The sequence below is a fragment of the Crotalus tigris genome, unplaced genomic scaffold, assembly GCF_016545835.1.
Source record: "Crotalus tigris isolate CLP2741 ecotype Arizona unplaced genomic scaffold, ASM1654583v1 scf7180000024437.13266115, whole genome shotgun sequence".
Taxonomy (NCBI): domain Eukaryota; kingdom Metazoa; phylum Chordata; class Lepidosauria; order Squamata; family Viperidae; genus Crotalus; species Crotalus tigris.
The window spans coordinates 5,429,663-5,445,643 of NW_024100606.1; the positions used below are offsets into that span (position 1 = coordinate 5,429,663).

General features: G+C 37.6%; 1 protein-coding gene across 1 annotated transcript; it reads left to right on the forward strand.

Moving 5' to 3' along the window:
* The first annotated feature begins 1,677 nt into the window (after positions 1-1,677).
* On the forward strand, positions 1,678-15,759 carry LOC120302764. Its single transcript, XM_039331686.1, has 7 exons — positions 1,678-1,713; positions 4,181-4,230; positions 6,349-6,447; positions 11,309-11,585; positions 13,540-13,677; positions 13,825-13,954; positions 14,562-15,759. Exons 2-7 carry the CDS (start codon positions 4,195-4,197, stop codon positions 14,728-14,730), a joined length of 849 nt encoding a protein of 282 aa, XP_039187620.1. The 5' UTR covers positions 1,678-1,713; positions 4,181-4,194; the 3' UTR covers positions 14,731-15,759.
* Positions 15,760-15,981: the final 222 nt, after the last annotated feature.

The following is a 15,981-nucleotide window of genomic DNA, read 5'->3' on the forward strand; positions in this document are numbered from 1 at the left end:
GCTTCTCTCTCTCTCTCTCTCTCTCTCTCTCTCTCTCTCTCTCTCTCTCTCTCATGTATATTTGCCCCCTCGCAGGGCTCCTGATTGGCCCTGTGCCCGGATGGCCTGCCCCCTGGGAGAAGCACAGCCAGGAAGTCCCTTTCCCTGGCTGGCCCTGTCCGAAGTGCACGTGGCCAGGGAACTGCGAGGGGAAGCCCCGGGATCCCCACTGGGAGCAGCCACCAGAGCCTCAGCTGAATAGGCCAGCCTTCCCGCAAGCCACAGCCCTGAGAGAGAGCAGCCCCTGCAATCCCCAGCCATGGGACCATTGGCCCAGCTGGCCGGGAAGGCACGCCGGAGTCCCGGCTGCTTTGTCAGCAAAGAATATGAGGTGAGCAGACGATGGGGGTTAGAGAAAGGGAGGGGGAGGCATTTTCCAACCAGCAGCAGAAGAGCCCTGGCCAGACCCACGGGAGTGCCTCCTCCTGGGGCCTGGGGCCGACTTCCTTGCCCTCCTCCTCCTCCCCTTCTTCCTCCTGCTGCCCCCTGGGCAGCAGTCCTGGCTGGGCCAGCAGCCAACGGGGGCATCGCTCCCTGAACAACACTGGTGGGTTGTGGATCACTGGGAGTGCAGTGCGGAGCTGCCCCAGCTCCTTCAGCACAACAGACTTACCAGCAGCACGGGAGGCACCAGTGTTGGTCCTGGCGGGAGGCGGATCGTTGCCCTGGTTCTGACCGAGGATGCCGGTGGCGCGACAGGTTTGGCGATGCAGCTGACAGGGGGTGTTCGATACACAGAGCCAATCATGGTCTTAATTTTAACATGAGTATAATTTATGGGGTTTTTTTGACTACAGAATGATCTGGTGTTAAATAAGGGATTTCACAAAAAGAGATAGATAGATAGATAGATAGATAGATAGATAGATAGATAGATAGATAGATAGATAGATAGAAGAAAGAAAGAAAGAAAGAAAGAAAGAAAGAAAGAAAGAAAGAAAGAAAGAAAGAAAGAAAGAAAGAAAGAAAGAAAGAAAGAAATAGTGCAGGGGTAAGCAATCTTTGCTCTTTTATGATTTGTGGACTTCAATTCCCAGAATTCCTGAGCCAGCCATGCTGGCTCAGGAATTCTGAGGATTGAAGTCCATGAGTCATAAAACAGCCAAGGTTGCCTACCCGATTTAATGTAATGATGTATCTCAAATTCTGCATTTATCCAGTAGCAGCTCAATTTCAACATTTTAAAACGTATTAGACAACCTGTGGCTTATTGGGTCATCCTTTTCAGAGATATTTCCTTCCAGCTTCTTCATTGAGTTTCCTTGTGGGAAGTTGGCAGCGAGCAGCAAAAAACTCCGCCCCCCGCCCCCATCCTCTCCCTGGCATCTCTGCTGCTTACTGTCCCAAAGAACAGTTACCTCCTGAACAAGGAGTTCATAAATAAATGTCCACATCATTACTGGGTGAAATTCGTGCTTGCCCAAGAAGAAGTATGTATTCCTGGCATGCTGATCAAAGGATTGATTACAATTTTAAGAAAATAATAGGCACTGTGCAGTTTTCCCTTGAGGAGGACACAGACTTCAGAATGTGTGGAGGTTCCAATGTGTCATAAAGGTGAAAAGTTCTGCTTCCCTGGAAACAGTCCTGCTTTGCTCATGGGGCCTAATAGAATCCATTCAAGCAGTGCTGCAACGATGCCTGAACAGCCAGTGTCACAACCTCTGCTCAAAGGTATCCTAGTAGCTCTTTATTTAGGGTGGCATATGTAAGTAGCCATGTAATACATTATAATTCTGCTGATTTCAGTTCCACATGATGTTGTGAGAAATCCACTTGCATGAGGAATTCACAAATTGCTTTCTCTAACAATTTTACATTCCATTTTTGCTATTTTAATGGGTTACACAACTCATCTGGTCGGGGAAATAAATCCATCGTATCACCCATCCCAATTGTTCAGAAGGTTGGTGAGAAAACAGGGGCTGGGCTCTCATTTATAATGGAAAAAGGGAAAATATGCTATAAAAAGAATAGGAGAAAAATTGCTGTTATGAGAAGGCACAGAAGTTAAGATGCAAGAATCAGTATATGTACAGGACAGCCTTCCCCATCTTAGTATTCTCCAAATATGTTCAGCTCCTTTCTCCCCATTCCTAGACATCAGTGATGATCCAGCTTCAGATTCACACCTATCAAAAAGAAATCACATTTAAATAAAATATTCAGTGCCTGGCAGCTTGAAGGCTGCACTGACCCTGTGCTGAGGGTGATTTTCCACACATCAATGGTACTAGTGCTCTCCTACCTCCAGAGGTAGAAGTTTCAGGATTCTTAATAGGTAACGTTTATATAGAAATCTATTCAGAAGCACCTATTTTGCTTCTTCAAACCTTTCACATTTAAAAAGTGACAGTTTTGGGTTCTGCCTAGTCTTGAGATAATTAAAAAGGTACTATGGAATGTACGCTCTGAATCCTTAGTTTAAAGCACTCCTATCCTGATAAAGGAGACAAAAATTGCACAGTACTTTATGTAGCTCTTTCGCTATATGTAGAGTTAGATACATTTTGACCCGATCGATATAATTTATCTGCACTCATAGACCCTTCAACACTTGAAGGGGCTAGGACAGAAGTCCCCAACCTTTTGGACACCAGGGACCAGTTCTATGTAGAGAGGTTTTTCTACGGACTGGAAGGAGCATGGTTTTGTGTGCTGCCTGCATCCCGTGGATGTGGCTTTGCTTGTTTGTGTGGACGAGTTGCTGGCATGCCGTGGCCTGGTACTGGTCCATGGACCGGGGGTTGGGGACCCCTGGGCTAGGAGATAATGCATACTTAACATTTCCAGAAAAAGAAATCCATATATGCTAGAAAGAAGTACCAATGACATTTGTCCAACATACATGGAGCCTTGACAGTCTATTTGAATAGCCTGGCTGAGATAAAAACAATTAGTCTAATGAAGACAAGCTTCTCTGCCCCTACTTCTACCAATCCCAAATGCATCAAAATGCCCTTGAAATTAATGTTATTTAGATCAGTCTGGATACCAGATGGTGGAACTTGTCTATATCAGAAGGGACTTCTTTAGTTCATAGAAAAATACTAAACTTACAGAAGTAGATTTAGAGATGATGATCTAACAAGAGCAAATCGCTATGAAGGCCAAGCAATGGATATTGGCTTTATTGAAAGAGAAACACTCATTTTTAATTAGGAACATAAATGTAACATAAACCAAGGAAACTATTAAAGAGGAAATTAAACAAATAGAATTGGATGTTTTAGGAATAACTGGATGTGGGTGGTTCTGAATTGGCTATATTAAACGATAATTATATGAGATGTAATTATTCAAGATATGAAACCATACAAAGGAATAGGGTGGCTACAGTATTCAAAAATTACTTTGTAAGATGTATACTCAACTATAACCCAATAATGAAAGGAATATATATTATATGGGAAAACTGCAAGAAGTCTTAGATGTAACATCTAAGCAATACATACTGATGGGAGATTGCAATACAAAAATCAGAAACAAGGAGAAATCTGGGAAAAAGTAAGGTGGGGTAAATGCAATAATGCAGGATATCAGTTAGTAGAGATTTGCAAAAAGGATTTTACATTGCCAATACCTGCTTCAAATAACTGAAACATAATATTCTATAGCTCTATATTACCCAATGACAATATCAGACATTTAAACTATAGTATACATTCTTTTCATTTCATGGATCTCATCTGCTTTGAATTAAGTTAATGTTCTGCTTTTATTACTCTACTTTGTTTTTAAGTGATGCAAAATAATGTTTTCATTGTTATCTTGTTTCTTTTTATAGTTTACCTACAGTATCTGTTTGTGTGTCTATCTGCAATTTCAGACAGTGCTTGACTTGACTTTAGGAAAGCTTTTGCTTTAATACTTCTATCAATATTTAAGATGTTATTTTTACAGCCATGCCACTGATGCTTAAAAATGTATACCAAATCAAAATAACCTCCTCCAAGGAGGATTTTACCTTTAGGATGAAGAGAAGTATCTCCCTGTAGTACAGTTGAAAACATGCCCCAAATCTCTTGCCATGATCAAAAAAAACTTTTCTTCATATATATCTCTTGTGCAAAGTTTGTAAGATACTCTGGAACCATCATGGAGATAATCTGTTGATTTAGTTGATATTTTATTTTGCCAGACAATCAGTGCAACATGACAGATATCACACAGCGAATTTCTCTTTCCAAGGTAAGACATGAATTTGTGTGAAGTTTTCCTCACAAATCCTTCCCCCCCTTCCTTTCCCTTTTTCCTTGTTCTCCTTTCCTTTCTTTTCTTTCCTTTTCTTTTCCATTAATCTCCTACCTTGCTCAAACCATATTAAAGTTAACTCTATTTAAGATAAAGTAACTGCTCAGGTGGATTGAATTAGATTTTCTAATCAGCAGATACCTAGGAAATTAATTTTTTTTTAAATCCCATCTCAGATTCAGTTTTACTAGATTTCATCATGACAATACACTTACTTGCATTGTATCCTATTGCTAGCTTGACAATGCCTCAGTTTTATATGCCTCAGTTTTATCCAGTGGGACTTACTAAGGACCTGATATTTGATTTCTGTAATTTCATAGTCAAACAAGGGCCTATTTTTGTTAATTTTATACCCCTCCTCTCATACTCTCAGATATGTTGGATCAACTGTGATCCTTCCAATCAGTTTGTTTAAAGCTGTATTGATTATGGATTATGACAGTTAAAATCCAATATCTGTATGGCAATGTACTGGGGGGAGGGATATGTAGTTGACAAAAGGCTAATCAAAATAAAAATAATTAATGGAATGTATTAAAAGAGGAATCACTTGTTTCTAAAAAGTATTTGGCAGAAGCAATTATAATTTCCTTTGATTTAATATTTAAGAAAACTAGGGGGGGTTGGAATATTTTCCTCTACTCTACCTTTATTTCAAATCATCACTGACCTTAATTCCATTAATCTGGATTCTACAGTGATCTTGGACTTAAATACTATAAGGCATGTGGCTTGTTTAGGTTTAGGTTGGAATTTTTTTTTTTTTTTTTGTATACATATATAATTGTAAACAACATGTCACCTCCTACCCCTTGCAAAGGGAAGAATGGGAGCATGTGTCATGAACTAAGTTTTTGTTTCACAAGTAGGGAAAGAGTATGGGGTGGTGGCTCACTTAATACAGTTTTCAATATCATCCTCATTTTTAATTTGCTTTCTCACTGTGAATTTATTTAAACTTGATACTAGTTCCTCCCTCACACACATATAATATAATTGACAATCTGAGCATCTAAGTGTTTTTTTTCTTCCATTCAATCATCTCCAGTTCTTGGAGGTTGCTTCACAAGTCCTTGCAGTTTTCCTGGCAAGGTTTTTTTTTTTTTCTCTTTCAGAAGTGATTTTGCCATTGCCCCCTTCCTAGGGCTGAGAAAAAGTGATTAGCTGAAGGTCATCCAGCTGGCTTTGTGCCTAAAGTGGGATTAGAACTCACAATTCCCTGGTTTCTAGCCTCTTGCCTTAGCTACTGTACCAAACTGGCTCTACCACCTGAGATATAAAGAATTTATATTCAGCGATTTAAATTACGTCATCAAGTTGAACTTTGCATTTATCTTATAGAAATAGAGTGAAATTATCAAAAGCTACAAAATCAATTTCAGATACATAAAATAATATTCACATCATGATTAAATAATTGCTGAGCTGGAATCAAAATAAAATTCTTCATTTGACAGAAAACTTTAAAACATTTAGAGAAAAATGATAAAAATGAGTAAGTGTAAATAAACTATCATGAGGATTGATATTAGTTTGTTGCTATATAACTTTCACCCAACTCTTCACATTTATATCTTGAATTACTGGTCCCTTGAGATAAATTTAGGGCCCAATCTGAAAAGCAGAACTTAGTACCTGTGAAATCTTTTGGAGCTGGAGTACAAACATTAGTGCAAAGGAGAAAATTTAGCCACAAGGTATTAGTAGAAATTTCAAAATCTATAACACACACCTATATCATAGACACTAAACTATGGAGGAAGTCTACATTGCTGAATTATATATGGTCATGTATTGTCCATTCCATGAAACTAACGGACCAAACAGAGCATCTGGTATTTTCAAGTTACAAATATGCTGAGAAAGGAGCAATCTATTGAACACATATTTTTCAGAATGATCCTTGACACATATCCCTCTTTTGCAAAGTCTTTAGAAAAACACTATTGTGAGTTAACGGTATTTCTCCATTCTACTGTTTTATTAGGCAATCTAATTTCACAAGCCTTAATAATTTGAATATTATATTTTTCCATCTCTTTCCCACTTTAGCCACCAGTGAAACAGAACATGTACAAGACTTTGTATATGATGGATTATAAACCATATGATGAGTTACAGAACCAGCTATCTATGATGGATCTCTCAAAAGTATGTAATATTTTTATTAATTAATTATTCCTAATGTTCTTTGTCCTTAATTAACTTTTTGGAACTAACATTAGTTATATAATTATGGATTGTTTGCATGGTTAGTGATGCTTGGTTTTGGCTTTCAGGCATCAAATATTATTATATCAATATAAATTTCTTATTTCAAAGTTGTCCAATTTTCTTCATTTCTCCTCCTATTTGCCCTCAAAGATGTTGTCAATTTTAGAAAACTACCATACATTTGGAAAAAGAGAAACACATTTCCCAAAGGACTTGAACTTCTGCTTGCAAATCTTCAGTTGATTGATGTGAGCTTACAAATCAGATGATGGTGAGAGGAAAAAGGAGAAAATATGAAAGATGCATTGTGACATTGTGGTGCAAACTCCCCTCCCCTCTGTACGTGAACCATTTTCCAGGGATGGAGCTTACATTATAGTATGACATACTTTCTGTCATTTTGAAAGAACTCTGTTTGCTTGGCTCATTTGTTTTTTGTTTTGTTTTTTGGCCAAAACTGATTCTTTTTCAAATTCATAGTTCTATTAGTAACCAAATCCCTTATTTGAAGGCATCTTTTTTCATTCATTCTTTATCAGCATCCAGCTTTTACAGATATACATTTTCTCCAGAAAAACCATTGTGTTAATGATAATAAAAGACATTTTTCATTGTGTTTGCCCATACCTCAGCTGACTATTGTTCTACAAATTTTAATTGCCACTACACAAAATTTAGCTGGATTATATGTGTAGAAGAGCAAACAAAGCTGGATGGTGGAGTTAAATGCATCATCAGTTTAGAGTTCTTGCATTGCCACAAGAGGTCCAAATCCAGACCCCCTTGAATTCCATTGGCCCTTCTAGCGCCAATTTAGTGCTGACTGTTAGTTGACCAGATTCTTGAACAATAAATCTTTCTGAACTGCAACTCATTCTGTGGTCCTGATCCTTTGCAATTGGCAATATATGGTGAATGATTTCATGTCAGATATGAGAAAATTCACAAACAAGCTTTCATTTTGACTATAGGATGTGATAGTAGTAGAAGAGAACATCAAGCCTAGCTCTGAAGAAGGTTCTTTGTTGGGCAGGAGAAATTAGGGTTGTTAGATATCTGCATGATTTGCATGTATTATGTGATTTCTGTTATGCACTGAAATGTGGCTGAGCTCTTCTGGTGTTCAATATCTATATCCCATTAAAGAATAATGGCTCTTTTAGCTTAGGCATGAGCCATAATTTTATGTGTTCACACTCTGACCAAAAATACCATATACTCATCTGTTTTAGTAGCCCATTCTGTCCCTTATTTCTGGCAATATAGTTAAATTTCCTCTTTTCCTTTTCTGTTTCCTAAACTGGTTCACACTTCTTTACTATTTTACATGTCCTTGTAAAATAACCTGGTTTACTTGCAATCAACTCTTCAATATTTATTTAGGGAAGTTTGGTATCTTTAGTATAACTAGAACATATATCTCATTGGAAAGTTCTCATCATTTTACTGTTGCCTTTTTTTAAGTTTGATGTTTGAATTCCTTCTGCTATGTTTATTTCCTCCTGACTATAGAATCTCACCTGCCTTACTTATTGTGGATATCCTCAGGTTTACCTGGCAAGAGCAACTAGCCTATTAGGAGCTCACACTCTGGCTAACATTATTCCCAGGTTTATTAGTTCCTGACCCTTCCTGTCATTTCAAGATCATGATGTGGCAGGGAAGGAAAATGTAGTAGAGGAAAGAAAAAATGGAAAGATTTCATTATATAATTAGTGCCTCTAAGTTTCCAGAATGCAGACATTATTGCTGTTTTGTGCCATTTTGTGAAATTTTTACTCTACTGTGAATATTGGATTCTTTTTTCTTAGACCTACATAATTATAATTCTTTCTCAATCATTAATTATGATACACTTTTGAGTTGTCTTTTAAAACAAACACTTTAAAATAATATAGAACTATATATCACATAGTCTATAACAGTGGTTCTCAACCTTTCTAATGCCGCGACCCCATAATACAGTTCCCCATGTTGTGGTGACCCCCAACTACTTATACATCACCGGGTGCCAGGGGCGTGGCCAAAGAAAAGAGGGAAAAAAATGGTGGACAGCCTTGTTTGGCGACCCCCGTGAAATGGTTGTTCGACCCCAAATGGGGTCCCGACCCACAGGTTGAGAACCACTGGTCTATAATCTTAGCAAAATTACATAACCTGGAACATACTCTGCCCCAATGTATCAGGTAAGCAGAAGTCACTGGAGAGAGGAACTCTCATGTTAGCATAAAACTGATAGTTCAGTTGTTCAATGTTTATTTACACCAAAGATGATGATGATGATACTGTTTAAAACAGTGTTTCTCAGCCTTTTTAATGCCGCGACCCCCAACCGGTTGTAAGTCGAGGACTACTCAACCAGTCGTAAGTCGAGGACTTTCCCTGCCCAGGAGCGCCGCGCATTCGTGGTGCCACCCCCTGCGCCAGCCAAGGCGTAGCTGGCAAGCGGCAGAGATGGCGCAGGCCAACCACCAGGCTGGGCCATCAGCTGGCCCAGCCCAAGGGAGGTAAGGCACCCGCCGGGCCCCACGCGTGCCAGCAACCCTCCCTGTGCCCGCCGGCCTCCCACCTCCCACCCCTGGCCCTCTTTTACTTACATTTTTAGTAGTTGCTCAGTAGGGAGGGGTGGAAACTTCCAGACAGCTCGCCTTCGCTGCAGACAACTTGCAGCACCGTTTGCAGAATGGGACTTTTGGCGGGCTCAGCAGGGCAGAGACAGCCTGGACAATTCCTATTGGCTTTTGAAAGCCAATAGAATTAGACTCTATTCAAGAGAGTCTATTCTATTGGCTTTCAAAAGCCAATAGAATAAAAGGGAATAGCACAGCTAAGGAAAAGGGGGAAAAAATGGCGGACTGCGTTGTTTGGCGACCCCCGAGAAATGGTTGTTCAACCCCAAATGGGGTCCCGACCCACAGGTTGAGAACCACTGGTTTAAAAGTAAAAGACAATAACCAGGTATAAAACATTAGTTAAAAAGATAATCGGAATATTATTATCACTACTGTTACTAGCATTTTCCTCTGTGACTCTGTGTTTTTGCCTTAAATACCTTACATTAGTGACATAAAAGTCAGATTCGTAGACGGAAGTAGACAAAACTAAAATAAAATAAAATCCATACATAGGTTATATAATTCAGTCTTATTCAAGGGTTAGTTATAGTTGTCTCATATTGAGGAAAATGGGGGTAGGTCAATTTGGATTTTATCTGGCTGGCAGCATAATAGAATTTCAATGTCCAGGGAAGTGTAATGTCATGGTTCTGATAGATGAAACCAATTAAAAGAATTTCAAGGCAAAGATTTCTTCCTTAAAGAACGTTTTATTCAGGAAACAAAGTATTGGCATTTACATAGTTAAACCCAAGACTAAAGTTCCCTCCCCCAATACAATGTAACAAGTTGCAATTCCCACCCCAGAAAGGTGGGAATTAATTCACCAATTAATCTAAAACAAAAACTCTTCTCCCAACTTTTCACGGGCCAAAACTTTATCTAAAATTGACCTTGAAGCTCATCCAGCTGCAATTGTTTAGGCTAACGGAAAATGCTCAAGGATTCCCCTTTCCCCCTTCTATATGAGAATCCTATATACAGAAAAAGCACAAGGAAAGCAAAAGGTAAAATTGCTGCAAATTCTTAATTGTCACAGTATTGACATCTCGCCCCCCCTTAACAGAAAGCAGAAGTCCTGCAAATCAAACAAAAGCATAGATTAGGGATTTCCTTTCGGTTTGTTCAGATGTTTATCATAAAATTTACGAATAAGTCTATCAGCTTTTACATCAGTATACTTTACCCAAGTAGCCTCTGTAATGGATAGCCTTCCATTGCACCAAGTCCAGGAGCTTTCTTGGGAGGGGGTCTTAGAGTTGATTCTCTGAAAGGTTTCAACAAGCTGCAGTGAAATGCAAGGTGAATCTTCCCTAAAAATCAAGGAAGTTTTAATTCTACAGTAACTGGGTTTAGAACTCGCACTATGGGGAAAGGACCCAGATATTTTGGTCCCAATTTTTTGCTAGGCAATTTGAGTCTTAAATACTTCGTGGACAGATAAACCTTTCCCCCCTGGGAAATGACCTCTGGGGAGCTCTTTTCTTATCAGCTTGTTTTTTATATGTTTCTGAAGCTTTTTTTCACTGCTCTCTTGGCATTGTCTCACACTCCCTTCCAAGATGACACCCATTGGTCTAACGCCCAAGAGGCAGGGGGATCTTGGGGGTATTCAGGCATTGGGATAAAATCCCTTCCACTGGAGATCTTAAAAGGCGTGAAACCGGTGCTACTGTGGACAGTGTTGTTGTAAGCCACTTCAGCGAATGGGAGGAGGTCAGTTCAGTTCGTCTGTTGGTAATCCATATTAGCACCTAATATATTGTTCCACCATTGCATTTGCTTTTTCAACTGCCTCATTTGTAGACGGATGAAAAGCCGATGACAGTCTTTGCGTTAAGCCAATTTTCAGAAAGTTTCTCCAGAATTTAGTTGTAGATTGCACCCACCATCAGAGATTACAGATCTGGGAGAAGAATTACCTACAGAAATTGACCACATAAAGGGGAAAAAATGGACTCTAATATGTCTATAAAAACAGACAGTTCAACAGTGTACATTTAATAGTATCATTGGAAAGGTGGCATACTAGGGAAGACTACCCTATCAGATTGTTATAAAAGCCAAACTTCAGTTTTTAAGTATTCCTTATTCCACAAGGCTTCATGGTTGCAGCATACAGTTAAAATAAAATAAAAAAATCTTCATCTTGCATCCATTGCTTTTGTAATTTGATTTTGCAGAAACTGCAACTGGAAACTCAGCTTAAAAAGAAGGAGTTTGAAAGGCTTGTTGAGAAGGAGTCTATGAAATACGCTGAGGAATCCATCTGTCAAGAGATAGAACCACCTTATCCTGTAAAAATAGATGAGAGTTTGTCAAACAGCCAAGAAGCTCCTCTAGCTTTCCAGCAAATAGAGGGAGATCAAGAAAAGTATTATCTTCCTTCAGAGCCAACTGCATTCCAGAAAAAGGAAGCAGAGAGCATAGTTCCTCAGACAGAAGCATTTGCCATGCCAGGTAAAAAGGGCCCATCCTTCACCACAAAACTATTGAATTTTTTTTATTTTTAAAGATTCATATGTGGTTAGATTTAGTTTCATGTGGTTTTATAAATACCAAATTAGATGATGTGGTTTTGATCCACCTAAATTCAAGTAAAATTGACAAGTACTTCATCGATTGCTCTAGTTTAGCCTGCAGGCAGTACAGGTAATCCTTGACTTACAACCATTCATTTAGTGATCCTTCAAAGTTATTACCGGCACTGAAAAAGTGACTTATGTTTTTCACACTTACAGCCACTGCAATATCCCCACAGGCACATGATACTTGACAACTGGCATGTATTTATGATGGTTGCAGGGCCCTGGAATCAGGTGACCTTGAGACCTTCTGACAAGCAGGGAAGCCAGATTCACGCAACAACCCTGTTACTTAATAATGGGGGTAAGAAAAATCATGAAATGGGGCAAAACTCACTAAACAGCTGTTTTGTTTAGAAACGGAAACTTTGGGCTCAGTTGTGGTTACAAGTTGAGGACTTCACCTGTGTGCATATGAATATGTTAAATATTCCACCCAGTAAAAACTACATGTAGAGTTTTTGTAGATGTTAGAATGACAACCTTCCATATAATTCCATATAATTTGGGATTCCATTTTTCAGTGAACTGAAAAGTATTTTGTGAGAGATCATTACTTCTGGTGGGTGAGGCATCCTCTATTCCCCACAATGTGGGAATTAGGATTTTGTTAAATGTTACTGATTCCTTTGCGCATCTCGACTTGCAGTTCCTTCATCTTTTTGAAGGCTGGGTGCCTTTCCTGAATTCTGCCTCCAAGAAAAGGGTTTTTGGGACATATTGGATATTCTCTATTTTTCACAAATGATCCTTCAGATTGTTTCTCTGACTGCTTTATCCAATAAATGAAGTATGTTTGGGAATGTTGCCAGGGTCTAATCTATTGGCTTGATTGATTAGCTTCAGGATATTCATGTTTCTTATTAGTTTTCAGCTAGAGAATTTTTTTAAAAAGGTAGTTCTGCTGTGCAATCTCTTAAATACCATTAAATCTGAGCAATGTTTTTTCCTAAGCTTATTGTGCAAGTTACTGGTTTAACTTAGCTACTAATATTCCAGTTTCAGAAAATCTTCAACAGTTATTCCTTCTATGAAATACATTAAATAAAATCAATACTGCAGAAAAAACCAAAATAATTATCAATAAGGATGTTCATGTGGGAAGAAATCCAAAAATGGAAGTCTTGCCAAATACATAAGGCTATAATAATGTAGTTCTCCAAGTTATATTCATATATTTAACCGTTATAACTTTTTTGTGCTGTTAGCTTTTGCATAGAAATATAATTACTGCTTCTATTTTCACCAACATTTATTTTACTAAATTTGTTATTTTTCTAAGTTAACTCTGATACCTGAATTTTCTCTCCACATATGAATGTCATTCAGTATAATGAATGGCCTGGATCAAAGATCAAGACCAAGAATTAAGTACTGCTTAAAGGGAAAGGGTGAAGTGGAAAAGGCCATCTGCACTGCTTCTGTGGACTGCACACTGTTATCATCTTAAGATGGAAACCAAAGGAAAAAGAAGTCATCCTGCACATCAAAATCCATACCCACACTTGTTTGTGAATAAATCTGCACACCACCCAAATCAATATCCAGGGAACCAACGTCAAATAGAAATTCACTGTTTTGGGGACCATCATCTCAGCTCAGAATTAGCTATTATGAAATACATCCTGACTATCCCTATGGCATTCTTACAATAATTTATAAGTATTATATTTTAATAAGATATTATACACATTGTTCAAATATTATTATTAAAAATAAGAATAATTAGCAAGACATTCTCTGAATGTAATTGTATCCACAGTAATCTTTTGGATATGATGGAAAAAAATATATTACAATGTGGGATTTTCCTTTTCCTGGAAGCATAGGTACTCCTTGTATCAAGCAAGAATTGGGGCAGAACTGGAACCACTATCAACAATTTATGTTAGAAATGAGGCGAGCTAATCAAACACAACTTAAAGAAATTAAGAAATCACATTTGGGATCTTCTGTTTTTCAGGCAGGTTAGTTAAATTTAGTCAAATACATGTAGTTGCTAAGATATCAATAATTATGAAAATATTCCAATAAGTATGGAAATATCCATCCTTTCCCAAAGAAATGCAGAAATACAATGACTAAAAATTGCTTCATATCTGATCTTTTAACAGATTTTGTCACCACTACTGATGCAAGTACTTACCAAAGGGATTATAAACATTGGCCTAGTGTCCGTAGTGGCTTTTATCAAGCAAATCGGAATTTCTCCAACTTTTTTTTCCATGATGGCTACTACAATGAGTGAGCATTATTGTCTGGATTTTGATGGTAGAAAGAGGTTAAAGATGAGTAATATTTACATTCCTGGTCAAAGCTTCTGTCTAATTCAAGGAATTCTCAACCCACATTTATGATGTGAACCTGCTAAACTGTGACCAAAATTATTACACCACATCCTATGTTCCTTCTGAATGCATGATACCAAAAATCCTTTGTTTCTTTTATTTACTGGATTCCTTTCTTTTTTGTAATAGCATCCTTGAGAGATAACAGAACAATAATATCTTAAAATAGATGAAATAATAGGACAAGGAAATATTATGTATGTTCATTATCTTAAATTACCTATACAGTTATAAAAGTGACATGAATATCTAATAATAAATGATACAGTTCTTGAACCATTATTAAAACTACTCATAAAGACAGCACAAATTATGCACATCAGTCCTAGCAGTAAATTGGATCTTTGGCATATCTTCAGAGAAGGGAATTCTACCCAAAACCACCAGCTGAAAATAAGTATTAACTTTGGTATGCCTATATAGCTAGAAAAATAAGACTATATCCAAAAAATTGATTTTAATAATTCAAATTTGTCTTTACCCATCCATACTCTTCCTTCCAGGAACCCCTGGACATCAGAGTACATGGATAACTACAACATTTTCTTAAAGAAGTTAAACTGGAAAACTCAAAATCCTGTGTCAACTTTCTGCTCTACAGTCAGGCCCATATCCTGTCTTTCTCCTGAAATATCCATACAGACTCCAATAGCAGTGAATACAGCACCTTAAAAGGGGGCACAAAGTTCTATCTGACAGCTGCAGTCATCATGGTACGAATTAAATTTAAATATATCATGTGAAATATTTCATCAATGTAGTTATAAATCATACTCTTAGTGAAAGGCTGTTTGTCAGCCAATCATTACACCCTTGGCTATAGGTCCATAAGTAAATTAAACATTTTCTTTGCTACCAGTATATAGAACACAACTTTCTTTTCAAACAATTATTTCAGAATATGAACATGCTAAAATAGCTCTTACATATTTCTTTTTGATTGCAGCTCCACAAGCAATATAGGACAACTGCTACCAAAATTTTGGCACTGTTCAGGGCAACCTGAAGAATGTTTATAAACCAAAGGCAACTGTTTATATTTCAATTATTTATATATTTATGTTGTTGTTATAACTTGTTTTTGATAATATATTTATTTACAAAAAACCCAAGGGCACTGATCTGAACTATATATGGAAACTGACAGTGCTACTGTGCTGTAGATTTCTCTTAGGATTAGTAATCCACAGATAATTTTTCAGGTTATGCCTTTAAAATAAACAGTAGACAAAACATAAATAAGTCATGATGTGTTTATTTAGCATAAGACAGCTGATCCCTTGTGGCTAGTTTAAATTGTGGTAATCAAGATGTCTGTCATAAATATAAACATAAACAGCTACATCTTTGGGAATCTGTATTTTCCTAACATTACACCTAAGTTGCAGGATGTCTGAATGTAGTTGTTCCACCAGATGAGAACTCCCATTTGGTTCAGGTTGTATCAAAGATGTTTTTCAAATGGCAACTGGACTTTTGTTTTTTTTCTTGAAGATGTTTCACTTCTCATGCAAGAAGCTTCTTCAGTTCTGACTGAATGGTGGGGAGTGAAAGGATTTATATAGAGAAATATACTAATTTATATACATAAATTTAAACACACACACACACAAACACACACACACAAATACACATACATATATATAAATCCTTCCACTAACACCATTCAGTCAGAACTGGTGAAGCTTCTTGGATGAGAAAGGAAACATCTTCAAAGAAAGTCCAGTTGCCGTTTGAAAAGGATCTTTGGGACAACCATGACCTGGATGACCGAGAATCTTCATAGATAGTTGGTTCAGCAATCTAAGCTATCCTTCAGTAGGGAGAATCATTTCAGAATCTAAATAGTGAAGAATAGAAGCTTTCCCCTTTCTCTGATGAAACAGTCAAACAGCTCAGTTTTCTCTTTCATCTATAGTTACC

What these genes read in the sequence shown, in the direction of transcription:
- LOC120302764 (XM_039331686.1), top strand. Translation starts at nt 4,195, where the DNA reads ATGACAGATATCACACAGCGAATTTCTCTTTCCAAG. An exon ending in CTATGATGGATCTCTCAAAA is followed by an intron (nt 6,448 to 11,308) that starts GTATGTAATATT and finishes TTGATTTTGCAG; the next exon opens with AAACTGCAACTGGAAACTCA. An exon ending in AGAAGCATTTGCCATGCCAG is followed by an intron (nt 11,586 to 13,539) that starts GTAAAAAGGGCC and finishes CTGGAAGCATAG; the next exon opens with GTACTCCTTGTATCAAGCAA.